Genomic DNA, 18,776 nt, shown 5'->3' on the forward strand with positions numbered 1-18,776 from the left:
CTCTGGTAGAGGACCCGACCTTGAAAGAAGACCGCCCGCAGAGGGCGAGGAGGAAATTATATAATATAGGCAGGTAATAAATCAGAGGGAATTTGATTTTGTAACACAGTCTAATATGTCTGATTTGCTGATTACTCATTTATACAAAACTACTCAGTGAATATTTAAAGTGTGATCAGTGCTGTAAGAAATTTCTTCCTGAGACAAGTGACAATCTATTCTACTTTTTCCTGTAAATTAATTGTAGATAAACCCAGGGCCACAGTGACAGCAGGAACAACAATCATACCAGTAGGGGGCAGTGTGACACTGACCTGCTCTGTGCAGAGCTCTGATGGATGGAAATATGAGTGGTTCAGACGAACCCAAAGACCCTATGAAGTTCAAATCAGAGATCAACAAAACAGAGATATCAGAGTATCTGAAGGAGGAATCTACCGCTGCAGAGGAACAAGAGGAAACCCAGTTTACTACACTGATATAAGTGATGATGTCACCATTGAGAAAACCAGTGAGTTCAGTCATTTAGTTTGAAATATACATTCACTCATGATTATCAAACATACAATGTTAAGTTTTCTGTGTTGATTTCTGTTTCTGTTTTTATCTCAACTGTTAATATGTGTAAACAGTTTCCAATAAAGTTGTTGTAAAACAACGACCCAACTGGCCTCAGATATTCAGTGGTGAGACGATCACTCTGACATGTGAGGTGCAGGAAGGAGGTGAAACCACTGAATGGGAGTATAAATGGAGAGGACCCAGGACACCCACACAGTGGACACACTATAATGGTTGGATATTCAGTGTTTCTGAGTCCAGCAGTGAAGACTACATGTGTAAGAGTCGACGCAGAGATGACTCATATTCTTCAACAGAGTGGAGTGAATCCATCACATTGTCAGTATCAAGTAAGTCATGTTTGTTGTGTGATCTCCATTTGACAAATGTCATAATGGTCAGAACAGGATGGATTCTATGGTCTACAAAGCATGTTACATTGTTAGTCAGACAAAGAGCTGCAGCTGATAGTAGCCTCATTGTAGACAGTTTGTCACCACTTTGTGTCATGAACTTTCAGCTGGTATAGAGACGCCAATGCTGACCTGCTGCTCCATCACCTGAGAACAATAATGACATAAATAAACAGGATGAAAATATAGTATAGTATCTGCAGGTTATGTACAACCGGCAGATAGAGGAAGTGGATGACATCCAGAAGTCCTGCCAGTGGCTGGACAAAGCTGGACTGAAAGACAACACAGAGGCACTAATAAGGGGAGCACAGACACAAACTCTGAACACAAGATCCATAGAGGCTGGGGTCTGCCACATCAGGCAAGACCCCAGGGGCAGGCTTTGTAAAGATGCCCCTGAGAGAATCCAGCACATAACAGTGGGGTGCAAGATGCTAGCAGGCAGGGCACACATGGAACGCCATAACCAAGTGGCCAGCATAGTATACAGAAACATCTGTGCCGAGTATGGCCTGGAAGCCCTGAGGCCAAAATGGGAGACCTCCTGTAGGGTGGTCAAGAATGACCAAGCTAAGATCCTGTGGGACTTCCAGTTACAGGTGCACAAAGTGGTGATGCCTAACCAACCGGACATAGGGGTGGTAGATAAGGGGAAGAAGACGGCTTTAGTAATAGATATAGTGATACCGAATGACAGCAACATCAGGAAAAAGGAACACAAGAAGATGGAGAAGTAACAAGGGCTCAGAGAAGACCTTGAGAATATGTGGAGGGTGAAAGTAACAGGGGTCCCAGAGGTAATCGGAGCGCTAGGTGCAGTGATCCCAAGCTAGTCAAGTGGCTCCAGCAGATCCCAGGAACCAACATCCAAGATCTCTGTCCAGACGAGTGCAGTCCTACGAACAGGAAAGATACTGTGCAAGACCCTCAAGCTCCCAGGCCTCTGGTAGAGGACCTGACCTTGAAAGAAGACCGCCCGCAGAGGGCGAGGAGGAAATTATATAATATAGGCAGGTAATAAATCAGAGGGAATTTGATGTTGTAACACAGTCTAATATGTCTGATTTGCTGATTACTCATTTATACAAAACTACTCAGTGAATATTTAAAGTGTGATCAGTGCTGTAAGAAATTTCTTCCTGAGACAAGTTACAATCTATTCTACTTTTTCCTGTAAATTAATTGCAGATAAACCCAGGGCCACGCTGACAGCAGGAACAACAATCATACCAGTAGGGGGCAGTGTGACACTGACCTGCTCTGTGCAGAGCTCTGATGGATGGAAATATGAGTGGTTCAGACGAATCCAAAGAACCTCTGAAGGTCAAATCAGAGGTCAACAAAACAGAGATATCAGAGTATCTGAAGGAGGAATCTACAGCTGCAGAGGAACAAGAGGAAACCCAGTTTACTACACTGATAGAAGTGATGATGTCACCATTGAGATAACCTGTGAGTTCAGTCATTTAGTTTGAAATATACATTCACTCATGATTATCAAACATACAATGTGAAGTTTTCTGTGTTGATTTCATGTTTCTATTTGTATCTCAACTGTTAATATGTGTAAACAGTTTCCAGTAAAGTTGTTGTAAAACAACGACCCAACTGGCCTCAGATATTCAGTGGTGAGACGATCACTCTGACATGTGAGGTGCAGGAAGGAGGTGAAACCACTGAGTGGGAGTATAAATGGAGAGGACCCAGGACACCCACACAGTGGACACACTATAGTGGTTGGATATTCAGTGTTTCTGAGTCCAGCAGTGAAGACTACATGTGTAAGAGTCGACGCAGAGATGACTCATATTCTTCAACAGAGTGGAGTGAATCCATCACATTGTCAGTATCAAGTAAGTCATGTTTGTTGTGTGATCTCCATTTGACAAATGTCATAATGGTCAGAACAGGATGAATTCAATGGTCTACAAAGCATGTTACATTGTTAGTCAGACAAAGAGCTGCAGCTGATAGTAGCCTCATTGTAGACAGTTTGTCACCACTTTGTGTCATGAACTTTCAGCTGGTCTAGAGACACCAATGCTGACCTGCTGCTCCATTCAATTCAATTCAATTCAATTTTATTTATATAGCGCCAAATCACAACAAAATTTGCCTCAAGGCGCTTCATAGATACAGAGAAAAACCCAACAATCATATGACCCCCTATGAGCAAGCACTTTGGCAACAGTGGGAAGGTAAAACTCCCTTTTAACAGGAAGAAACCTCCGGCAGAACCAGGCTCAGGGAGGGGCGGCCATCTGCTGCGACTGGTTGGGGTGAGAGAAGGAAGACAGGATAAAAGACATGCTGTGGAAGAGAGACAGAGGTTAATAACAGATTTGATTCAATGCAGAGAGGTCTATTAATACATAGTGAGTGAGAAAGGTGACTGGAAAGGAAAAACTCAATGCATCATGGGAATCCCCCGGCAGCCTATGTCTATTGCAGCATAACTAAGGGAGGATTCAGGGTCACCTGGTCCAGCCCTAACTATATGCTTTAGCAAAAAGGAAAGTTTTAAGCCTAATCTTAAAAGTAGAGATAGTGTCTGTCTCCCGAATCCAAACTGGAAGCTGGTTCCACAGAAGAGGGGCCTGAAAACTGAAGCCTCTTCCTCCCATTCTACTTTTAAATACTCAGAATCAGAATCAGAATCAGAAAGGGGTTTATTGCCAAATGTTGAGCAGGTTTACAACATTAGGAAATTGCTGCGGTGCTTCAGTGCAAACATACTGTCATAAATTGCGATTATATAGACATGAAAAAATAAAAGTAGGAATAAGAATTAAAAGTGCTACGTAGAAAGATATGTGCATGAGATATACATGAGATATATACATGAGAATAAGAATTAAAGTGCTGCGTAGAAAGATATATACATGAGTGCAGGTGGTGATCAGTGCCAAACATGGAATGATGCAGTGACACAGCGTAGGGTCATGTGTTTGTGGCGGGGACAGTCATATGGTTATTGTTCATGTGTCCGACAGCAGAGGGGAAGAAACTGTTCTTATGGCGAGAGGTTCTGGTGCGAATGGACCGGAGCCTCCTGCCTGAGGGGAGCAGGTCAAACAGACTGTGTCCAGGGTGAGAAGGGTCAGCTGAGATCCGAGCTGCACGCCGCAATGTCCTGGAGGTGTACAGGTCCTGCAGAGATGGGAGTCTGCAGCCAATCACCTTCTCAGCAGAGCGCACAACACGCTGCAGTCTCTGTTTGTCCCTGATAGTGGCTCCAGCGTACCACACGGTGATGGAGGAGGTGAGGATGGACTCGATGATTGCAGTGTAGAATTGCATCATCGTCCGTGTTGGCAGGTTGAATTTCTTCAGCTGCCTCAGGAAGTACATCCTCTGCTGGGCTTTCTTGATGACGGAGGTGATGGTGGGCTCCCACTTCAGGTCCTGGGTGATGGTGGTACCCAGGAAGCGGAATGAGTCCACAGAGGTGATGGGGGTGTCAGTCAGGATGATGGGGGGGAGTGGGGCTGTGTGCTTCCTGAAGTCCACAATAATCTCCACTGTCTTCTGGGCATTCAGCACCAGGTTGTTGTGGCTGCACCAAGACACCAGACGTTCAACCTCCCTCCTGTAGGCAGACTCATCCCCGTCAGAGATGAGCCCAATGACGGTGGTGTCATCTGCAAACTTGATTAGCTTGACAGACTGGTGGGTGGAGGTGCAGCAGTTGGTGTACAGGGAGAAGAGCAGAGGAGAAAGAACACAGCCCTGAGGGGAGCCGGTGCTGATGGTCCGGGAGTCCGAGACATTCTTTCCCAGCCTCACATGCTGCTTCCTGTCCGTCAGGAAGTCAGTGATCCACCGGCAGATGGGATGAGGCACATTCATCTGGGAAAGCTTGCCTCGGAGATGGTCTGGAAGGATGGTGTTGAAGGCAGAGCTGAAGTCAACAAACAGGATCCTGGCGTAGGTTCCTGGGGAGTCTAGATGCTGCAGGATGAAGTGTAGGGCCATGTTGATGGCGTCGTCTACAGACCTGTTGGCTCTGTATGCAAACTGCAGGGGGTCCAGGAGGGGGGCCGTGAGGGTCTTGAGATGGGAGAGAACCAAGCACTCAAATGACTTCATGACCACAGATGTCAGAGCCACGGGTCTGTAGTCATTTAGTCCAGTGATCCTAGGTTTCTTGGGGACAGGGATTATGGTAGAGGACTTGAAGCAGGCAGGCACATGACATGCCTGCAGTGAGGAGTTGAAAATGCCAGAAAACACTGGGGCCAGCTCGTTTGCACAGTGTCTGAGGGTGGCAGGAGACACACCGTCTGGGCCGGGAGCTTTTCGAGCATTCAGACTCTTAAACTGCTTCCTCACATCTGCTTCATGAATATGAAGAGTTGTGGTGGGAGGAGGTGGTGTGAAATCCTCTTTTGTGTGGGGTGAGGAGGGGGGTGTTGTAGGTGAAGTGTTTGAAGGTGGTGATGGCTCTATGGAGGGGGGAGAGGTGGGGGAATGAGTGTCCAAAGTGCCTCTATTGCTGGGGCCGTTGGAGGTGTGAAAGCTGCCTGATGGCTCGTCAAAACGGCAGTAAAAGTCGTTAAGGGTGTTGGCTAAGAGCAAGTCATCAGTGGAGTGGGGGGTTTTAGGCTTGTAGTTGGTAATATTCCTAAAACCTTTCCACACAGAGGCCGAGTCATTCTCTGAGATCTGCTGCTGCATCTTCTCAGAGTGCTGATGTTTAGCAATGTCCACTTCTTTAGTGAACCTGTACTTGGCCTCTCTGTAGCAGTCCCTGTCTCCGCTTCTGAACGCCTTTCTCTTTTCCAGCCACAGCTTTTTGAGTTTAGGGGTGAACCAGGGTTTGTCATTGTTATAACTCACCCTGGTGCGTGATGGCACAATGCTGTCCTCACAGAAGTGGATATAGGAGGTGACAGTGTCCGTAAACTCGTCCAAGCTGTTAGAAGCAGCCTTCATTGTGTCCCAGTCTGTGGTCTCCAAACACGTGCGAAGCTCCTCGATAGCCTCGTTGCTCCACAGTTTTTTGGTCCTCACGACAGGTTTGGAGAGCTTCAGCCTCTGTCTGCACGCGGGGATCAGGTGGATCATGACGTGGTCAGAAAGTCCGAGTGAAGCGCGGGGCACCGCGCGATAGGCCCCGCTGATTGTGCTGTAGCAGTGGTCTAATGTCCTCTCCTCTCTGGTCGGGCATTTAATATACTGCTTATATTTTGGAAGCTCATGGCTCAGATTGGCTTTGTTAAAGTCCCCAAGAGCAATGATGAGAGAGTCCGGGTATGTCCGCTCCATGTGGAGAATCTGCCCTGCGAGTGCGCACTGGGCTGCTTGCGCATCCGCGTCTGGCGGGATGTAAACAGCGGCCAGGATGAATGAAGCAAACTCCCGCGGAGAATAAAACGGTTTGCAGTGAATAAAAAGATATTCCAGAGAGGAAGAGCAGTGCTGAGCAATCACTGTCACATCTGTGCACCAGCCACTATTGATGTAGAAGCAGACCCCTCCACCTTTGGACTTACCGGAGAGAGCGGCCTGCCGGTCCGCGCGCAGCAGATGAAAGCCCTCCAGCTTGAGCGCGCTGTCCGGGATGTCCTCACAGAGCCACGACTCCGTAAAACATAAGACACAGGATGAGGCAAAGTCTCTGTTCATGCTTCTCATCAGGGCCAGTTCGTCGATCTTATTCCCAAGTGAGCGTACATTAGAAAGGAAGATCCCAGGAAGAGCCGTTCGCAGTCCGCGTCTCCTCAAACGCACGAGTGCGCCGGCTCGCTTTCCTCTCTTTCGGCGTCTCGCTCTCCTGGTCAGAGTCTGCAGTAAATCTGCCGCAGATGCGACAAATATTGGAAATAAATCCACAGGTGTTGTGGTCCTGTAGTTAAGGAGCTCTTCTCTGGTGTAAGAGTATCCAGAGGAGTGCCCAGACACAGAAGAAATGCACAAAAACAAAACAAAAGTAACGCACTGAAGCACCAGGGCATCCATACGCGGTGCCATCTTGGTTGGTTGGTTGGTTGGTTTAAATACTTGGTTGGTTTAAATACTCTAGGAACAACAAGTAGGCCTGCAGAGCGAGAGTGAAGTGCTCTAATAGGGTGATATGGTACTACAAGGTCATTAAGATAAGATGGGGCCTGATTATTTAAGACCTTGTATGTGAGGAGCAGGATTTTGAATTCAATTCTGGATTTAACAGGAAGCCAATGAAGGGAAGCCAAAACAGGAGAAATATGCTCTCTCTTTCTAGTCCCTGTCAGCACTCTTGCTGCAGCATTTTGGATTAGCTGAAGGCTTTTCAGTGAGTTTTTGGACATCCTGATAATAATGAATTACAGTAGTCCAGCCTGGAAGTAATAAATGCATGAACTAGTTTTTCAGCGTCACTCTGAGACAGGATATTTCTAATTTTAGAGATGTTGCGCAAATGGAAGAACGCAGTCTTACATATTTGTTTAATATGTGCGTTGAAGGACATATCTTGGTCAAAAATGACTCCAAGGTTCCTCACAGCGTTACTGGAGGCCAAGGTAATGCTATCCAGAGTAAGAATCTGGTTAGATACCATTTTTCTAAGCTTTTCAGGGCCGAGTACAATAACCTCAGTTTTATCTGAATTAAGAAGCAGAAAGTTAGCGGCCATCCAGGTCTTTATGTCTTTAAGACATTCCTGCAGTTTAACTAATTGGTGTGTGTTATCTGGCTTCATGGACAGATAGAGCTGGGTGTCATCTGCATAGCAGTGAAAATGTATGCTATGTCTTCTAATGATGCTGCCTAAGGGAAGCATGTATAATGTAAACAGAATTGGTCCTAGCACTGAACCCTGTGGAACTCCATAATTAACCTCAGTGTGTGAAGAGGACTCTCCATTTAGATGCACAAATTGGAGTCTATTAGATAGATATGATACAAACCACTGCAGTGCAGTACCTGTAATACCTACAGCATGTTCTAATCGCTCTAATAGGATATTATGGTCAACAGTATCGAATGCTGCACTAAGGTCTAGCAGGACAAGCACAGAGATGAGTCCACTGTCAGAGGCCATAAGAAGATCATTTGTAACCTTCACTAAAGCTGTTTCTGTGCTGTGCTGAGCTCTGAAACCTGACTGAAACTCTTCAAATAAACCATTCCTCTGCAGATGATCTGTTAGCTGTTTGACAACTACTCTTTCAAGGATTTTTGATATGAAAGGAAGGTTGGAGATTGGCCTATAATTAGCTAAGACTGCTGGGTCTAGAGATGGCTTTTTGAGTAAAGGTTTAACTACAGCCAGCTTGAAGGCCTGTGGTATATAGCCGATTATTAGAGATAGGTTGATCATATTTAAGATCGAAGAATTAATTAATGGCAGGACTTCTTTGAGCAGTTTTGTAGGAATGGGGTCTAAAAGACACGTTGATGGTTTGGAGGAAGTAATTATTGAAGTTAACTCAGAAAGATCAATTAGAGAAAAAGAGTCTAACTTAACATCAATGGTACTAAGAGTAGCTGTAGATAATATTACATCTGTGGGATGATTATTGGTAATTTTTTCTCTAATGATAAAAAAATTTTTTGTGAAGAAGTTCATGAAGTCATTACTAGTTAACGTTAAAGGGATGGTTGGCTCAAAAGAGCTCTGACTTTTTGTCAGCCTGGCTACAGTGCTGAAGAGAAACCTGGGGTTGTTCTTATTTTCTTCAATCAGTGATGAATAGTAAGATGTTCTGGCTTTGCGGAGGGCTTTCTTATAAAGCAGCAAACTATTTCTCCAGGCAAAATGATGATCCTCTAAATTTGTGACACGCCATTTCCTCTCCAGATTACGAGTCATCTGCTTTAGGGTACGTGTTTCAGAATTATACCACGGAGTCAGGTACTTCTGATTAGAGACCTTAGTTTTCACAGGAGCTACAGTATCCAGAGTCGTACGTAGTGAGGAGGTGAAATTATTAACAAGATAATCGACCTCTGTTGGGGTAGCGTTCAGATAGCTGCTCTGCTCTGTGTTGGTACAGGGCATTGAAGATGATAACAGTGGGTGGATTATATTCTTAAACTTAGTTACAGCGCTTTCAGAAAGACATCTACTTTGATAAAGTCTACTCTCCACCGCTGTGTAATCAATTATTGTAAATGTAAATGTTATCAGGAAATGATCAGACAGGAGAGGGTTTTCAGGAAACACTGTTAAATGTTCAGTTTCTATGCCATATGTTAAAACAAGATCTAGAGTGTGATTAAAGTGGTGGGTGGGTTCTTTTACATTTTGAGAAAAACCAATTGAGTCTAATAACAGATTAAATGCCATGTTGAGGCTGTCATTTTTAGCATCTACATGGATGTTAAAATCACCCACAATAATTATTTTATCTGAGCTCAGAACTAAATCAGATAAAAAGTCTGAGAAATCAGAAAGAATCTCTGTGTAAGGCCCAGGTGGACGATAGATGATAACAAGTAAGACTGGTTTCTGAGTTTCACAGCTGGGGTGGACAATGTTAAGCATCAGGCTTTCAAATGAATTAAAAGTCTGTCTTGGTCTTTCATTAATTAATAGGCTGGTGTGAAAAATTGCTGCCACACCGCCCCCTCGGCCTGTGCTTCGAGATTTCTGGTAGTTAGAATGACTCGGGGGTGTTGATTCATTTAAACTAACATAATCATCCTGCTGCAACCAGGTTTCTGTAAGGCAGAGTAAATCAATTTGTTGATCAATTATTAAGTCATGTACTAATAGAGACTTGGAGGAGAGAGACCTAATATTTAATAATCCACATTTCACTGCTTTACTCTTTGGTTCAGATGTGGATACTGTATTGTTCTTTCTTTGTAATTGTTTATGTTTAAGTTGTTTGTTGCTGGTTTTTAGTTTGTTTTTTGTCTTTTTGGAAGCTGACACAGTCTCTATGGAGATGGGGTTTTTTTGGGGGGGGGGGGGGTAGCAAGAGGAGAGAAGCTGCAGAGAGGCGTGTAAGACTATAACTCTGCTTCCTGGTCCCAACTCTGGATAGTCATATTTTGGGGGGTTTAATAAATTTGTCCATATTTCTAGAAATGAGAGCTGCTCCATCCAAAGTGGGATGGATGCCGTCTCTCCTAACAAGACCAGGTTTCCTCCAGAAGGTTTGCCAATTATCTATGAAGCCCACATCGTTTCTGGGACACCACTCAGACAGCCAGCAATTTAAGGAGAACATGCGGCTAAACATGTCACTCCTGGTCTGATTGGGGAGGGGACCAGAGAAAACTACAGAGTCCGACATTGTTTTGGCAAAGTTGCACATCGATTCAATATTGATTTTAGTGACCTCCGATTGGCGTAACCGGGTGTCATTACTGCCGACGTGAATTATGATTTTACTGAATTTACGTTTACTCTTAGCCAGCAGTTTTAAATTTCCTTCAATGTCGCCTGCTCTGGCCCCTGGAAGACAATTGACTATGTTTGCCGTCATCCATCATCTGAGGACAATAATGACATGAATAAACAGGATGAAAATATAATATAGTATCTGCACGTTATGTACAACCGGCAGATAGAGGAAGTGGATGACATCCAGAAGTCCTGCCAGTGGCTGGACAAAGCTGGACTGAAAGACAACACAGAGGCACTAATAAGGGCAGCACAGGCACAAACTCTGAACACAAGATCCATAGAGGCTGGGGTCTGCCACATCAGGCAAGACCCCAGGGGCAGGCTGTGTAAAGATGCCCCTGAGAGAATCCAGCACATAACAGTGGGGTGCAAGATGCTAGCAGGCAGGGCACACATGGAACGCCATAACCAAGTGGCCAGCATAGTGTACAGAAACATCTGTGCCGAGTATGGCCTGGAAGCCCTGAGGCCAAAATGGGAGACCTGTAGGGTGGTCAAGAATGACCAAGCTAAGATCCTGTGGGACTTCCAGTTACAGGTGCACAAAATGGTGATGCCTAACCAACCAGACATAGTGGTGGTAGATTAACGGAAGAAGACGGCCTTAGTAATAGACGTAGTGATACCGAATGACAGCAACATCAGGAAAAAGGAATACAAGAAGATGGAGAAGTAACAAGGGCTCAGAGAAGACCTTGAGAATATGTGGAGGGTGAAAGTAACAGGGGTCCCAGAGGTAATCGGAGCGCTAGGTGCAGTGATCCCAAGCTAGGCAAGTGGCTCCAGCAGATCCCAGGAACCAACATCCAAGATCTCTGTCCAGACAAGTGCAGTCCTAAGAACAGGAAAGATACTGTGCAAGACCCTCAAGCTCCCAGGCCTCTGGTAGAGGACCTGACCTTGAAAGAAGACCGCCCGCAGAGGGCGAGGAGGAAATTATATAATATAGGCAGGTAATAAATCAGAGGGAATTTGATTTTGTAACACAGTCTAATATGTCTGATTTGCTGATTACTCATTTATACAAAACTACTCAGTGAATATTTAAAGTGTGATCAGTGCTGTAAGAAATTTCTTCCTGAGACAAATGACAATCTATTCTACTTTTTCCTGTAAATTAATTGCAGATAAACCCAGGGCCACACTGACAGCAGGAACAACAATCATACCAGTAGGGGGCAGTGTGACACTGACCTGCACTGTGCAGAGCTCTGATGGATGGAAATATGAGTGGTTCAGACGAACCCAAAGAACCTATGAAGGTCAAATCAGAGGTCAACAAAACAGAGATATCAGAGTATCTCAAGGAGGAATCTACCGCTGCAGAGGAACAAGAGGAAACCCAGTTTACTACACTGATATAAGTTATGATGTCACCATTGAGATAACCTGTGAGTTCAGTCATTTAGTTTGAAATATACATTCACTCATGATTATCAAACATACAATGTGAAGTTTTCTGTGTTGATTTCATGTTTATATTTGTATCTCAACTGTTAATATGTGTAAACAGTTTCCAATAAAGTTGTTGTAAAACAACGACCCAACTGGCCTCAGATATTCAGAGGTGAGACGATCACTCTGACATGTGAGGTGCAGGAAGGAGGTAAAACCACTGAGTGGGAGTATAAATGGAGAGGACCCAGGACACTCACACAGTGGACACACAATAATGATGTGACATTCAGTGTTTCTGAGTCCAGCAGTGGAGACTACATGTGTAAGAGTCGACGCAGAGATGACTCATATTCTTCAACAGAGTGGAGTGAATCCTTCACATTGTCAGTATCAAGTAAGTCATGTTTGTTGTGTGATCTCCATTTGACAAATGTCATAATGGTCAGAACAGGATGGATTCAATGGTCTACAAAGCATGTTACATTGTTAGTCAGACAAAGAGCTGCAGCTGATAGTAGCCTCATTGTAGACAGTTTGTCACCACTTTGTGTCATGAACTTTCAGCTGGTCTAGAGATGCCAATGCTGACCTGCTGCTGCATCACCTGAGGACAATAATAATATAAATAAACAGGATGAAAACAAACCCCATCAGTTGTGTTGTGCAGAAGTCAGGTTGGTACACAGCTGACAGCCCTATTTGACAACTGCTGGAATTTATACTATAGCAAGAACCAATCAGTTAAGTAAAGAGAAACAACAGTCCATCATTACTTTAAGAGCTTCAGTCAGTCAGTCTGGAAACTGCTAAAACTTTGAATTAGAGATTGACCGATCTGATATTACGTATCGGTATCGGTCCAATACTGACGTAAATTACTGGATCGGATGTCTACGGTGGCCCCTAGAGACAAAACACTTGCAAACTCCAAAACACTTGCAAACTCCAAAACACTTGCAAGCTCCAAAACACTTGCAAGCTCCAAAACACTTGCAAAATCCAAAACACATGCAAACTCCAAAACACATGCAAACCCCAAAACACATGCAAATTCCAAAACACAACGGAAGTGCTCCAGGACGCTAGGGGTAGTGTTGAGCTCGATTTGCAAAATAAATGACAAGTTTGTCTGTATGGGACGGTCTAGTCTCCGTCGCGCTTCCCAGGTTGCCTAGCAACCATCATACTAACCGCTGGAAACGTGTCATACAACTTTGTTTGACAGAAATGAAGAAGAACATATTTTGTTCATTTGTTTGTTTGTTTCTACAAGAGCTTTGTGTGATTTGATAAGTATCTGAGGCTGAGACCACAGGACAGTAAAACATGATTTTTGGGCTTCTGTACTAAACAGTCATTTAAGATTAGTTAGTAAATAACAATTAGCTAATGTTGTTCATGAGACTAAAGTCATATCACTTTGGTAATGTAAATATAATATGGCCAATATTATAGTTATTATATTAATCATTATTAGCTATTACAGCAGTGAACATGAACTGTGTCAAATACTGAGCCTCAGTACAGATTCAAGTTGCAGTTATTTATATGTCTTATCACCTTAAATCTTCACTCAAAGACAAGTATCTTTGACAGTGCATATATAGGTGTATCATATATAAGGGACAAATGTTGGTCCTTCAGTATGTTGGCATTACTAAATTTGGCTCATTGCTTACATATATTTATAAAAAGAAAACTGTTTCTGATAAAATGAAGAGTAGACTGATATATTGAATATTCCTTTATTGGGTGAGAAAATCAGACCATGTCATAACTGCTTTAAGTCATACAGAATAGATATCAGAGCCTTAAACAGGCTAACTTCTGCTAAATGGGTCAAACTGGGCAGAAAGTATACAAACACATAACATCCTTATAGAATATATGATATAACACTATAGATCAACTTACCTTAGAATATATAAAGCATATAAACAATTACAGCAATATGATGCAACAAACACAGCAGTGCTACTAATCCAAAATACTCAAAGCTTCATAGAACTGAAACAAACATTTATTTTTAGCTCCATTCTGCTGCTGATACATACTTAAGGTTTCTGAATATTAAACTTGTTACTGCCTTTCATAGTGTGTAACTTGAAGGCCCTGAGTACTTTCTCCCACACTGAAAACACTGAAATGATCAAATTATTTGAACATTACCTAATAAGACTGATTCAGGACAGACAATTCGTTATGTTAAACTTTTCTAGCAGTCCTTCACAAACAGGGAACAGTCTGTCTATTCTCTCCATCTGTCAGCTGCTGCTGGCTCTTCCTCCTCCTCTTCCTCACACACTGCTGAGTTTGTCCTGGTGGATCATCAGGGGTGCAAAGCCTCACAGATGATGTGCAGCAGTGGGTCCCTCAGTCTGTCCTCACTCTGGACACTTGCAGTTGTCACACATGGAAATCAAATGTGTGATAAGCTGCAGGATTCAAACACAAGTGTAACTTATAAATACATGTTCATACTTTTATTACACAATCAGAGAGAAAGAAACAGAGAGAGAGTGCAGGACAGACAGACAGGTGACAGTCTCAGGTGTATACACTGCTACAAAACAGCACAAAAGAAGGAGGATTGTGTTATTACGAAACAAGAAGAGTTCCCAGATGGTACAGTGGACACACGTGTGACTCCTGTGATTAAAGCATCTTTCTTTCAGCTTAACGAGTGAACCGTCAGCTCGTTCAAACACACGTTAAAGTCCGTTTGGCTCGACACCACCGAACAGAGGCAGCAATATAACATAGCTAACGTTAACAGTGCAGTGAATCCTGCTTGTGCCGTGATATTCATGACTGCAAACCGAGCAGCATCACTGACTTTCAGCTTGTTGTGTTTGTGGATATATGACTGACTTTAATTATCCACAAAATCATCAGATTCTCTGTAAGATTAAAGTCAACTATTGAACGGTGTATATTTTGAAGTAAAGGCTTTAAAACCAAGTTAGTACAAACATCGCTAATGTCACATAACTTTCCCGACATGTGGCCAACAGTAATGTTTTAATGTTCTTCATTATAAAAACATTTGCGCATAAATAAGTGACATAATATTCAGCATGTGTTTTGGAGTTTGCAAGTGTTTTGGAGTTTGCAAGTGTTTTGGAGTTTGCATGTGTTTTGGAGTTTGCAAGTGTTTTGGAGTTTGCATGTGTTTTGGATTTTGTAAGTGTTTTGGAGTTTGTACGTGCTTTGTCTCTAGGGGTCACCGTAGATATCGGAGAGAAATAAAAACATGTAATCCGATCCATTAAATATCAAAAAAGCAGCTCACAAAACTTGCGACACGGCGTAACTCAGCTCATAACTGTAGCACGTCGGAGCAGTGTGCATCACGTGATAGAGGGGCTGTGTGTATTTGTAGCCTCGCTACCAAACCAGCATTTCATCTCCGAGGAAGTGATCCCAGAGAGAAGTAAAGCAAGTGTGTAAGTTCATCTCTGAATGTTTGTAAAGCATTCCCACGTTAAGCTTAACAACCGACATATGGAGCGACTACCTGTTCTTGCTGCTACTTCAATTATGAAACTGATTAATGATCAGCTGATCGGCTTTTCTGTCGCGAGTCTGTCTCTCTTCTTTGTTTTTGGCCCACTTCGCGCCAGAAAGAGGAAACCAGCGGCTGAACAACAGCAGAACGTTTAAGCTTGATAAGCTGTTGTTAAAATTTATTTAATATTACTTTCTACACCAGGATCCTTTTCTACGTAGCTGACGGCTGGTAACTGTGCAGGGGCGGATTTAGCAAAGTTTAGCCAGGGGGGCCGATAGGGCATGAACAGGGAAAAGGGGGCACAAAGACATACTTTTCTTTCTTGTTCTCATTTAAAATGTCTAGCTTTTAATAAATAATTATCTGAATCTTACACCCAAAGTTTTAATCTGATGTAAAATGTATAGAAGTCCATTACTGTATATAGTAACTGTTAAATCTAATATACCCTAGTAAGCTATACTACTTTTTCCTTTGGGAAGATACCATCTGTGCAGTCTGCAGTTCTGTTGAAGAAAGATGTTGAATCTATTTAATTTTTCTTAAAAAAGTATTTATTTCTGTGCATTTTTTTTTCACCCTGCATCAAATTAAAGTTGATTACGTCGATTAAGCATCATGAGGTGGAGGGTGGTTCCTTTTTTTTTTTTTTTGCTGGGAGTTTGCAACCCTATTAGTTAGGTTGCTTAATTTTTCTGCTAAGTACTCTTTAAGATGCCAGAATAGGAAGGATCGAGTAGGTTTAAGTTTATTAGATTGATCAGTTTTGCTGAACTATGAAATATTTTGGGTGCAGTGTATTTTTTACATACAGGTATAACAGAATAGCTTTAGTGTTGTTGTTTATTTAAACTTGAGTATGAACTTATAGAAAATGCAGCAATATATTAAAAAAACAGTTTTATTGATTAAAACACACACTATATATCGGATTCATATCGGTATCAGCAGATATCCAAATTTATGATAGTTATCAGTATCGCACATAAAAAAGTGGTATCGTGCCATCTCTACTTTGAATGTGTCACAAGTGCAGTTGCAATAACCATCAAACGCTACAATGAAACTGGCTCACATGAGGACCGCCCCAGGAAAGGAAGACCAAGAGTCACCTCTGCTGCTGAGGATAAATTCAGCCTCACAAATTGCAACTTAACAGCACCTCAAATTAGAGCCCAGATAAATGCCACACAGATTTCCAGTAGAAGACACATCTCTACATCAACTGTCCAGAGGAGACTGCGCAAATCGGGCTTTTATGGTCAAATAGCTGCTAAGAACCCACGACTAGGGAAAAGCAACAAGCAGAACAGATTTGTTTGGACCATGAAACTCAAGGAATTGACATTAGACCAGTGGGAATCTGTGCTTTGGTTTGATGAGTCAAAATTTGAGATGTTTGGTTCGACCTGTTGTGTCTTTGTGTGACACAGGAAAGGTAAAAAGATGGTCTCTACATGCATGGTTCCCACCGTGAAGCATAGAGGAGGAGGTGTGATGGTGTGCTGCTTTGTTGGTGACACTGTTGGGGATTTATTCAAAATTGAAGGCACGCTGAACCAGCGTGGTTATCACAGCATTGTGCAGCAATGTGCCATCCCATCCGGCTTGTGTTTCTTGTGTTTGATTGTTTGATATTTCTCACCATCTCTGTGAACTCCTTCAAGACTGTTGGAAAACCATTTCAGGTGACGACCTCATGAGGGTCATTGAGATAATGAGTGTGTAAAGCAGTAATTGAAGCGAGGGGTGGCTATATCTTGTGAGAATTTACAGTGTAAATAGTCATGAAAATAAAGAAAAAACCTTTAAATAAGAACATGTGTCCAACTTTTTGTCTGGTAGTATATGTGTGTGTATGTATGTATATATTCTTTTCATAACAGCAGATAAACCCACAGCCACAGTGGCACCAGAAAAGGCAGTCATATAGTCATACAGTTTCTCCTCACGGTCTCACTGTTTTTCTCCATCTGTTAAATCAACACAAAATGATCCTTTTATTTTTGTGCAGGTCCATTCCTAACTATAAAACAACAAATTTACCATTATTATGAAATACATATCTTAATAGTCTCTGTTGATTTTGTTTCTATTTTATGAATATTTTTCTGTGAACAGGTCTCAATAAGCCCACTGTGACCCTGCAGCCATCCTGGATTCAGATATACAGCGGTGAGACAGTCACTGTCAGATGTGAGATTCAGGGAGGTGAAGGAGCTCAGTGGAGGTATGAATGGAGAACAGCCAAGTTAAACACACCTCCAACATCCAATGAATACAGAATTATCAGAACTACTGAGTCTGACAGTGGAGGATACAGCTGCCGGGGCAGAAGGGACAATTTCTTCTCAGAGTGGAGTGATACCATCACACTGACTGTGTCATGTAAGTTGGAGATGTTTCATCTATAATAGGTAAAAAAAAAAAAAAAAAGGCTTATTCTATGATACAGCTTTCTAGCTATCTTAGTGCTGCTCGACTTTCAGATGGCAACAAAAGAACTGTTTTTTTTTTTTTTTGTTGAATAAAAGTATTCACAGTGAAAGATCCAGTACAGAACAATGTGTATCACAGCATCATCTTTCTTATCTGCCCTGTCAACATCTACTGTACAGAGGGTGAACCTGTCTTAGCACATCCAGTAAGAAAAAATTATGTATTTGTCTAATTTATTATTTATTTCTTCTTCCTTTCCTCCATTTCTATATTCACTGGTTTGTCTTCTGAGTATCTGAGCATTTTTCCCGTGGCTCCACAGGTGGAGTTTTACCTATTCCAGCAACTTACTGTATTATGGTGTAGTTAGTTCAGTTTTTTTAGCCTGAATTTATTTTTAAGTGGATTGCTAGACACACTTTTTTTAAATAGAAAATTTGGAAGAAGTCTAGCTGTGATTTAAAACTGTAAAATGGCCCAATTTTCTTTAAAGATTTGGCTGGTGCTGATATCATTTATCATTTATCTCCATTTACATTATTAATATTATTATTGACATTAACTCTTAGACGAAATCAAAGTACATAAAATGTATCCACTAAATCTATTTAGGATTAGAAAGTGTTCATTTTTCTGCAGTAGAACATCTGATTCTTCTAGAGTCTGATCAGTAAATTATGTCACACTTCAAGTATAACATTTACTATTATTATAACAAATATATTCCTAAAACAGTGAATTAAATAAAAAAAATTCACATTGGAGCTCACACTGAGTGATCTTTGTGAGTCATGATAGAATTACTTGTGTGTATATATATATATATATATATATATATATATATATATATATATATATATATATATATATATACATACATACATACTAGGGGTGCAACGATACTCGTATCGATATTGAACCGTTCGATACAGTGCTTTCGGTTCGGTACGCATATGTATCGAACAATACAAAATAAATTTTTAATTTATTTTATCAACTTTCCTTCTGACGATGCTGTCTGTGTTGAGCGCTCAGTGGATCTGCGCTCGACAGTGCAGCCTAGGCTGCGGAGTAGTCGAACGCAGATTCACTGAGCGCAGGGCAAGCTAGC

General features: G+C 42.2%; 1 protein-coding gene across 3 annotated transcripts in view; it reads left to right on the forward strand.

The window, feature by feature from the left end:
- LOC113018948 (obscurin-like) overlaps positions 1–18,776 on the forward strand; it is a 53,018-nt gene that overhangs the window by 6,858 nt on the left and 27,384 nt on the right. For all 3 annotated transcript variants that reach the window (XM_026162403.1, XM_026162404.1, XM_026162405.1), the window contains 7 exons: positions 248–511; positions 633–911; positions 2,166–2,429; positions 2,552–2,830; positions 11,445–11,708; positions 11,831–12,109; positions 17,348–17,614. In XM_026162403.1, coding sequence (XP_026018188.1) covers positions 248–511; positions 633–911; positions 2,166–2,429; positions 2,552–2,830; positions 11,445–11,708; positions 11,831–12,109; positions 17,348–17,614 — 1,896 coding nt within the window. The remainder of the gene's footprint in view (positions 1–247; positions 512–632; positions 912–2,165; positions 2,430–2,551; positions 2,831–11,444; positions 11,709–11,830; positions 12,110–17,347; positions 17,615–18,776) is intronic.

Source organism: Astatotilapia calliptera, chromosome 3 (assembly GCF_900246225.1).
Source record: "Astatotilapia calliptera chromosome 3, fAstCal1.2, whole genome shotgun sequence".
Taxonomy (NCBI): Eukaryota; Metazoa; Chordata; class Actinopteri; order Cichliformes; family Cichlidae; genus Astatotilapia; species Astatotilapia calliptera.